At 39.6% G+C, this 9,608-nt stretch overlaps 2 protein-coding genes across 2 annotated transcripts; one reads left to right on the top strand and one right to left on the bottom strand.

Annotated features, from left to right (window-relative positions):
• Window positions 1–745: 745 nt before the first annotated feature.
• cd74b (CD74 molecule, major histocompatibility complex, class II invariant chain b) lies at window positions 746–3,850 on the top strand. Its single transcript, XM_038965303.1, has 7 exons — window positions 746–930; window positions 1,513–1,682; window positions 1,875–1,945; window positions 2,053–2,080; window positions 2,198–2,407; window positions 3,344–3,385; window positions 3,534–3,850. Exons 1-7 carry the CDS (start codon window positions 854–856, stop codon window positions 3,539–3,541), a joined length of 606 nt encoding a protein of 201 aa, XP_038821231.1. The 5' UTR covers window positions 746–853; the 3' UTR covers window positions 3,542–3,850.
• On the bottom strand, window positions 3,837–7,942 carry LOC120021516 (SLC35A4 upstream open reading frame protein-like). The gene is made up of 3 exons (XM_038965304.1): window positions 7,820–7,942; window positions 5,652–5,750; window positions 3,837–5,428 (listed from the first exon to the last, which is right to left on the bottom strand). The coding sequence occupies exons 1-3, from the start codon at window positions 7,832–7,834 to the stop codon at window positions 5,231–5,233; spliced, it is 312 nt and encodes a 103-aa protein (XP_038821232.1). The 5' UTR covers window positions 7,835–7,942; the 3' UTR covers window positions 3,837–5,230.
• Window positions 7,943–9,608: the final 1,666 nt, after the last annotated feature.

Below are 9,608 nucleotides of genomic sequence, written 5' to 3'. Positions count from 1 at the left end.
CACAAAACCTACTTCACTTTTCTCTAGGGGCTGGTTTCCCGGACACAGATTAAGGCTAATCCTTAAAAAGCATGGTCAATGGAGAATCTTAATTTAAATCGCTTTTTAGGCCAGCATTAATCTCTCTGGGAATCCTGCCCTAGAAGTTCCAACTAACCATTTGATCTCTTTAACAAGTATATTGTTTACGGTTTAGTCACAGGTTATCCATTATATTGACCAGATACTTAAGTGGCAGCTCTAACAATGAATTATAGTTAATAAGAGGGAAAATACGCGTGTGGACAGGCACAACTCCGATATAAAGTGTTTTTTTCAACGTGGCTGGGATGTCACGTGTCCTACTTATATCAGTACACTCGTGACAACCTGAACATTACGAAATGTATATTAGATCAAATAAGACATACGTAACAAATAAGCAATTACTTTTTTCTTTAATCAAATTCAAAACTCCTATTGACCTCCAGCAAAAACGACTCGCTTGGTGAGCGAATAAAACAAAGAAATGCCACCTGCTGGAGAAGACAGATTTTGGGCCCAGTTATGCTTCGCTTCGTCTCTTCCTCTCTGGTTGAATTGCTGCAGACACCTAATATTGTAGTTCCTCTTTGTGTTAAATAAAAATGCCACCAACAACTGCTGACGCTGATCAAGTCAGCCAATCAGAAATAATTTAATGAAACCAAACTGTCCAACCTGAGTTTATTTTATGTGTCAGGGACTTTCCTTGAATTTGACCAATCTCAAAATTCCCTTCTCCTCGGACAGGTTATAAACTGTGTCTGTTTTGGGTGAGCCATTTCAGATTGAACCCCCCTTTAAAAGGTTGTAACAGAGAGACTGCTACAGGATGTCTGAGCCAGAGAGACAGCCCCTCGTCGGAGCTTCCAGCGAGCAGACCGCAATTAATGTAGGAACTACAGCAGAGTAAGGAATATTACATACCTTTTTCACTTGTCAATGTCTTTATTATAATTTTCTAACATTTACAGGGTAATTTGAAATAAGTCGTTTTATGTAAAAAAAAAAAAAGTATTCCCAGGGAAAGGAAACAATGATCAAACTGACAAAAATGTACTTTTTTTGCCAAACTAAAAAGCATGATCATCACTACTACGCTGTCCAAACTCCTATCTAGATATACAAATTCTTGAGCAGTATTAGTTTTAATCTGTGATTACATAAATTGTGTATGTATACGCTGATAGATTTTATCTTTGTTTAAATGTGATTTAGAATCTAGATAAATTCCTTAAACTTAAAAAGGTTGTCTGCCCAGCAACCCCTGACGTCATCATTTTTGTTGTGAAAATAATTTACCGTCATAAAGAAGGTATGATTTAGTATGGTCTAGTAATTGATTCAAAACTCTTTTTTTTGTTGCCACATACACATTTATATTGATTACTGTAATAGCGGAATTATACGAAAAGTCCCATCCATCAGACTCATAACAAAGCAATAAAGTATCCATCATGTTCTCAATTTCTATATTCTGTCTCCTCACAGAGGGTCCAACAAGAGGGCCTTCAAGATAGCTGGTTTCACCCTCTTGGCCTGCCTGCTCATTGCTGGTCAGGCTCTGACGGCCTACTTCGTCCTGGGCCAGAAGAACGACATTAAAGACCTGCAGGAAGAGAGCAAATCCCTGAAGAAGGAGCTGAGTCAAGGGCACGCTGGTGAGACGATATGTTCCCCTCAGGACCTGGTCCTGTAAAGTTCTAGTGTTAGCTAATGGCTATCAGAGCTACACCCTTTATTTGGAGCCTTTTGAACAGGAAATGAGTGAACTACCACTCAAAAAGATACTGTATCTTATGTAGGCTAAACTTTGTAAATGTATATGAAAGTTTCTCTCTTTCTGTCTACAGCTGCTGTCCCCATGAAGCTGCATGTGCCCATGAACACCATGCCATTGCTGATCGATGGGTCTGCTGATGAGGTCAGTCTTCAGCTATAGAAATGACATGTTAAACCATGATTAGCATGCTTAGCAGTCTCTTGAATATGCCTTTATTCTCAGTTCTGTCTTTCGGCTTCCTTTTTCAGGGGACATCTACCCAAGGGCCAAAGGAAGGTATGAAATGTTATTCATTGACATTTCAACTGTCATGCCAGTAAACCCCCCTTTCAAAGCTCCCCCACCCACTCTTTATCTCACTTCCTCTCTCATCACATAACATCATCCACACAGGATCAGGTTCTCCCACACAGTGTCAGCTGGAGTCAACAGGGTTGAAGCCAGCAAGTATTGAATCCTTCCGACCCCAGTGTGATGAGCAGGGCAACTACCTGCTCCAGCAGTGCCTGGATGCCACACCCCTTTGCTGGTGTGTGGATGCCAGTGGGAAGCAGCTCTCTGGCACCCTAACCAGTGGGCCTGCTAGGTGCGGCGCCACATCCGGTAAGATCCTGTTTGAAGTTGATTATTCATTTTGAAGTTGAATATAGATGAATTTTTCTTTTTATTATACTCAGATGTTGCGTCCCATAAACACTAGACCCACTTCACTCTTTTCTACTTCAGGGACTAGTTTCCCAGACAAAGAGTAAGCCATATCCTTAAAAAGCATGCTCAATAGAGAATCTCCGTAGGAATAGTTTTTAAAGTCCAGGTGTTATCTTAATCTGTTTCTAAACAAACTGACCCTAGAAGTTCCAACTAACCATTTGATTTCTTGAACAAGTGCACTATTTTCGTTTTAGTTGCATCAGAGACAAGATATTTTAGTTCCCCTTTGTGTTCAAGAAAATCTTCCACTAACATCTGATGATGCTGATCAAGTCAGCCAATCAGAAATATTTAAATGAAACCAAACAATTCCAACCTGAAGTTTCCTTATGAATCAGGAATTTTCCTTGGACCTGACTTGTCTCACTTTCCCTTTCTTCAGAGAAGATAGATATGAATGAATTTTTTTGTGAATTAATCCATTGTGATTAATGCTCTTAGATTATGAAGTATTCATACTGGGGCTGTCAGAGTTAATCCGTTAACTCAAATCAACTTTTTGTAATTTTAGGGCACTTTTTATTTTGTGCAATAATTCGCAGTCTGAAAGCATTCAAAATACACTGAAAACATCCAAAATACATAATCTATTTAGCTAAAAACAACAGTGCGATGTCAAAACAAGTTTACGTTGTTAGATTTTGTTTACCATTACTTAGAACAAAATCAAGATGTCAATATTCTTGTAATGCTTTTTGTATTAAAATAAATAAATAAGTTAAATTTAAGCAAATTATGAATTTGCGATTAATCACAGCAAATCCAGCAATTAACTCTTATAATAGTTTGACAGCCCTAATTCACATCCATTATTACTATCTTTTGCAGCACTCAATCATGTGATGGCCATACCTGATGTGATGCTGAGTGGTAAGTACCCTTGTGGCATGTCATTTTCCAATAAAATAGGAAGCAATTAATCGTTGACCTTTCTTCAAGTATCGTCTGACTACATGTGTATGCTGTAAGGAACTATCTGGCTATTCTGTTGGTAATGTACATTTGTCTTTATTTACAGATGAGTAAAAACCAGTGAGCTGTGAGGACCAGTAAAACTGTCCCACTAGACATGTCTACATTTAAGCACTTCCTTTCAGAATGCCCCGATTCTGTGGACATTCTAAATAATCCAGCACATGGATTTGGAAACTAACAAGTTCTCTTTTGTTGTATTTTCTGTATGGGTCTATTTAATTAACCTATGATTTTGATATAATAATGCCAGGTGTACTAACTGCTGCTCACTGCTAACCATAAAACTGAGATTAGGCCAACCAAGGTGTAACAGTCATTCTAGCTAATAAAATAAAGTCAAAATAAATGCCACTGAAATGAAACACTTTATTTAAAGGGCTGCCATATAATTGAAATGTCATACCATTTCAAGTGTACAAACCAAAGCAAAAGAAAATGCGCAGCTACATTTTGTCACAACAAGAACAGACATCACTGACATATCATACCTCATGTATGGAAAATCAATTATAAATGCTCTGCTATTGGTGATTTCTCATTTCACTGTGAGATTAAACCGATATAGATTGCATGTTAGTGCTATAAAAAAAAACATTAACTGTGAGCATCTCATTCTTTTAGGCTCTCCAACATCTGTCAGTCTGGTAACAATGGCAGTGGTTTTCAAATCTCTCCCCTGGCATTTTTTAAGTTTAGTTGTAGCTCTGAAATAGCACACCTGATTCTGATTCACCTATTCAATGGTTTGATGATTAGTTGAACCAGGTGTGCTAGCTGTGGCATATTTAAAATACATGGAACGGCTGGGGGTCCTAGAAGCTAGGTTTGAACCCCCCCCCCCCCCCCCTGAGGACAATATCATTAACCTAATAGTGCATGGCTCAAGATTGTTTACTAGTCCCAAGTATTGTGGTAAATCAGAAACTTCTCCCATGTAGTTTGTTCTGGCTGAGAAAGCAGTACTGAACATTAATAGAATTGCAATGCTTGAGCCAGATGTCCAGGGTTATATCAGTTGGTATATGGATTTACTTTGCTAAATCACAGGAACTCCTGCCAGGACCACCTGACCGATATGGATGCAAACTGCAGGTCGATAGTTCCCCTGTAGAGGTCACTGTGCACCATTATATAGACTGCATTGTGATGTACTCAGTGTACAGAACTATCAACCAGACACAATAAAGACTGGTCTACTAGGAGCAGGTCAATATGAGTTTACAGTGACCTAAAAGTCAGAACATAGGCAGAGAACTTGCTAGGAACAGATTTGTAGATATTAACATAATATTCTCATGTTTAACATATGGGTACTACAGTATGTTGTAAATATAATTTGGGTATAACAAGGTTAGATGGTTAATCTACAAGCAAGACCAAATAGAAAGCTGCCCTGAGGCAAAGGAAATCTCCCCCTATAAAGCACCCACTTCCATCAGTAAAATCCCCATTGCATAAAATAAGACCGTTATCTTTCCAGTTAATATAAAATATATATATAAGCCCCTGAGGCGTATTGCACACATTGCAAGAGATGATTGTGAAGACGTGATGCATAATTCAAGCAACCATATTGGTTTTTCCTAAATTTCTCCACACAAACAAATATCATTTTTCTAAATTCAGTACCATTGTGCAATCTAAAACTGAAGGCTGTGGAGTAGAGTAGTTCAATGGATCTTTTTTAGGGGGCAGGTTTATTGGTTCAGTGATCCATCTTCTCCCCCAGAACCAGGGCTGTTATTTGCCGGGTCCTTTTAGAGTGTTGAAAAAGTCTTTCAGGGTTTGCTCGATGTTGGGCACGCCAAAATTTTGAGCTGCAAAGATGCCTGTGCAAGTACCAAGGATCACGCCCAAAACCGCAGAGGATCGCAGCCTAGACACAATATATCCTGCCAAGAAGCCCTTAAGGAAAGGAGAGGCCAGCACACTGCCACCCTGGAACAACAAAAAGTCACCCTCATGTTTGAAACACACAACAAACAGGTATGATGTTCTTCTAAGGCCCATCTGACAGTTTAACAAGATGTATGGAAAACGTGTACTCTTATCTGCACATATACAGACCTGATATATAACAACTACAAAAAAGTGAGGGTTTGTATGAGATCATGTTTGTGTGAAAGCAGCCCGAGGCCTGCATGTGTGTCAGACATCTGACCTGTGGGATCCCAGCCTGTACTTCCTTCTCCACACGCCGCTGAATGTCCTCTAGCTGGTCCTTGAGCTCTGCCAGGTCCTTCAGTGGTCTCAAGGGGTCCTGTTGTGGTACATGTCAAAGGTCAATTACTATAAGATACTTATCAAACAGGATTTCAGTTAATATATGAATCTTCTATAAATAGGCGTGGTTGGTCATATCCTCGGTGGCTACTGATAACTGGAAGAAAAAAAATCTACAATGAGAATAAAATAGAATGCAGTAATTCTTAGGACCAAAATGTGAGCCTCAAAACAAGAAAGTAGGGCCAGCCCGCCCGCCCATTAGGCAGGATTAGGCGGCCGATTAACCAGGGCGGCATTTTCTGTGCTAAACTGACCAACATTCACCTGCAACAACATAAAACCTCACATATTTCTGCCGAAAAACAATGACCATTTCTGTCAACCAGTGGCATATGGGCTTTTTAGGTGGGCGCTGACGCTACCCTGTGATAATACGTCGCATTACAATGCATGACAATGTAATGCGACAGACTTTTTACATCATGCAAGTTTCTCCGATCAAATAGCCTAACCTAAAATGGCGCCCAATCAAATAAACAAATGCACTGCCATGTTAAACAACATATCCTAAAAATGGGCCAGGTCAAAGTAAAATGGACAATCAGGATACTCACAACTGCTCTCCATGAGTTTCACCCCGTGGGCTAAATTGTCATGATCAGTGGTTTAAAGTTCGTATCCGTATATTTCTGATAAACTGAACATTGAGAATTTGAGAATCAGAATTTACGCTGTGTAAACAGATTGATTATTTTTGCAAATAGGCTCAGTTTAACGCCTGATAAAGTTAGCTGGGTTGCTGATATTCCGAACTTAAATAGCCAAATTGATTAGTCACAGAAATCAGGACTAATAAAGCCAATGCAACTGCCTGTTTTAGAAACCGTAAGCCTACCACATGGATGGGCATTCATAAAATTCCATTGTAGCCTACACCCCAGTAAACACGGTCCAACGCCAGCGTCTTTCTTTAGTGCATTCCGGACCGGCCTTGACGTTTATGTTTGGTTAAAATTTTGTTCGGTCTGGACCAATCTTAATTTGGCCCAAACATAGACTTCACATAAGGTCGGTAGCAACTTAATTGGGGAGGACGGGCTGGTGGTAATGGCTGGAGCAGAATCGGGAATTGTTTCAAATACATTTGTTTACAGGTGTTTGATGCCATTCCATTTGCTCCATTACAGCCATTATTAGGAGTCGTCCCTCCCCTCAGCAGCCTCTTGTGATGGACGTCCATGTTTGGTTCAGATTTGGTCTGGTCTGAATTTGGTCCAAACATAGACGTCTATAAGTTAGGTATTTTCAACTGTCATTCAGAACTGAAAATGAACCCGAATTCACGTTTGTAAAATACCTATTTCAACGTCCAGAAAATACGTATTTTCGCCTTTCATTCGAAATCTACATTTAACCTAACTTCGGCGTCTGGAAAACAAACGCTCGACCTTCTAGCCCGAAGTCCAGCGCGCTATCGACTGTGCCCCAAAAGCATGCTCGAGGGGCAGAGTCGATAACCGCGCTTATAAACCCAGCGTCGTTTCAACGTCATTTTGCTTATTGGGACTATTTTAGTTTGTCTCACCTAGTGCAGCAGAACGGCCAAAAAATATTCCATCCAAATCTTCTAATTGTTACTGTCACATTACCTATATTGTAAATGAAATCCATTATTCGGCGATACTAATGCTTGTTAAAGTAGTTTACGTTGTTTTACTTTCTTGATCGACTATTGATTACTCTAGACTAGCGTAACACAGCACAACTTTGACAGCTCATGGGAATTCTACAGGCCATAAATATGGCTTATGAGTATCGTGTTTCTATTCTACATTCTTACAGACATCATACCCAGCATAATAACGGCAGCAGTTGCCTAATGAACCAGTAAATCAGGTTGCTGATACGAATGTAATGTGTAGTTAGCTAACATTAGCTAGCTAGTAGGCTAGCGTGACAGCTCTTACGCAAAAACATAAAGCTTGCAAAACCACGGTCACGTTATCTACAATGAACAGACTTGAAGGTAAATAACGTTAATAAACAAGTACTACAACTGCGAATAAAAGCTCAGATTTTAACTCCCCAATTTATGGCACTAACCTTGTCGTCCGCCATGTCTTCAAATCAATGCTCCGTCAGTCTATACCACTGACATATGACTGGGCTCGATTTTCTTTCCTGCTCGAAGACATTTTGTTATTTATTTTTAATTTAACCTTTATTTTATCCTTCATAGAGTCCAGGGTATATTTTACAAATGAGCCATAAATTACAGAAATTACAAAATGCAAGCAGAAAGAAAACAAGGGCATAAAAAAACAAACACATTCATCAAGGTATTCAATAAGCTTTCTGAATTGCCATAGAGGCACTAAAACATCCTCTCAGAATGCCGTATTCTGGAAGACTGTAACTCAAATCAGTGCCGATTGTTTTTACTCTGCTTACTTGCTACATCGGTGTTTCATTATCTTTACAATGTGTCAATGTTTTATATCTTGATAGCTTTGTGACATTGAGGCCAGTCCTGTAGCCTGTGCACAGGTAACAGGACATGCCAGGCGTAAAGTCAGCTTGTTTTATTATTAGTACAAATCAACTGGTTTGAAACAGACTTTTTTGAAACTAGGGCAAATTTGTATTTGCCTGGCTACCCAACTCCTTGCTCTGGCCTAACGCTAAACCACGTTCACAGACGTAAATTTCTTCTCAAAAATGAAGTATGTAGCGAACCAGAGATATTAAATAAAGGAGGAGATAGTAATCCTATAGGCAATGTATGGAGGAACGTGTAACGCCCCACCCAGCAGACCGTTGACCAGTCGCGTTCACGCTGCGTCACGCAATCCGTTCTCAAATGCCGCATTCAAAACAACTGGGAACTCAGAAATCTCCGACTTCTGACTTCAGTGCTTTCAATACAACTAGGAACTAGGGAAAAAACGAGCTCCAACTTGGAAAAATCTTTTGAACAGTCATCCAACTCGGAATTCCAACCCAGGAACTCAGGCCTCTTTCTAGAGCTCAGACTTCTCGACCCAACCTCATATTTTTCAGAGTTCCCAGTTGTCTTGAATGCACCAAAAGTCAGGGTATTGGTGCTTTCAAGACAAATGGAAACTGAAAAAAAACAAGGTCTAATCATGACGCTGATGATCTTCAGGTTGGAAAGTCAGAGCTCTAGATTCTAGAATGATAAGAGTTTCCGACTTGGAATTTCGAGTTGGATGACCATTCAAAAATATTTCTCAGACGGAGCTAGTTTTTTTGAATAAGTTCCCAGTTGTCTTGAATGCATTGAAGTCGGAAGTATGAGATTTCCCGAGTTCTCAGTTGTTTTGAACGCAGCATATGAGTCTAGAAACCTGCCTTTTTCCCTTGAAATAATGTGTAATGGCACGAGTCCAAAGCTATACGTAATGGCACGATTCCAAACCTATACGATATTACAGAGAACAAGTTAATTATCTCACATCATGAAATAGAGCTCCACGGTGGAGGTGTCATAGTACCCAATATTTTTTTCTCATAGGGGATTTTAGAAACACTTAAAATAAGGTCTGTGTTTCGTGTATGCTTACCCCTGCAATTACGTTTTGATAATCATGCAAATCTCTCTTGGACAAGGTGACTTATCAATATATTAGTCTCTGTCTGATTCGAAAATGATAATTAGCACTAAAGTAGAAATGCAAAACTACAAATCTCACAAGCTCCTGCATGTCACCTCTAGCTGATGCCTTTGCTAACCGGTACTGTGTTAATTTTACAGAATTGTCTGTGAAGAACACATTCATATTTACAATGACGGCCTACTGCCTTGTTCAGGGGCAGAACAACAGATTTTTACCTTGTCAGCTCTGGGATTCGATCCAGCAACCTTTCAGTT

This window comes from Salvelinus namaycush, chromosome 26 (assembly GCF_016432855.1).
Source record: "Salvelinus namaycush isolate Seneca chromosome 26, SaNama_1.0, whole genome shotgun sequence".
Classification (NCBI taxonomy): domain Eukaryota; kingdom Metazoa; phylum Chordata; class Actinopteri; order Salmoniformes; family Salmonidae; genus Salvelinus; species Salvelinus namaycush.
This window is presented reverse-complemented; position numbering and strand designations above follow the sequence as displayed.

Coding starts and splice junctions, on each gene's coding strand:
- LOC120021516 (XM_038965304.1), bottom strand. Junction 5,429..5,651: donor TACAGGCTGGGATCCCACAG/GTCAGATGTCTG, acceptor TTGTTGTTCCAG/GGTGGCAGTGTGCTGGCCTC.
- cd74b (XM_038965303.1), top strand. CDS start 854: ATGTCTGAGCCAGAGAGACAGCCCCTCGTCGGAGCTTCCAGCGAGCAG. Junction 2,081..2,197: donor TACCCAAGGGCCAAAGGAAG/GTATGAAATGTT, acceptor TCATCCACACAG/GATCAGGTTCTCCCACACAG. Junction 2,408..3,343: donor TAGGTGCGGCGCCACATCCG/GTAAGATCCTGT, acceptor TATCTTTTGCAG/CACTCAATCATGTGATGGCC.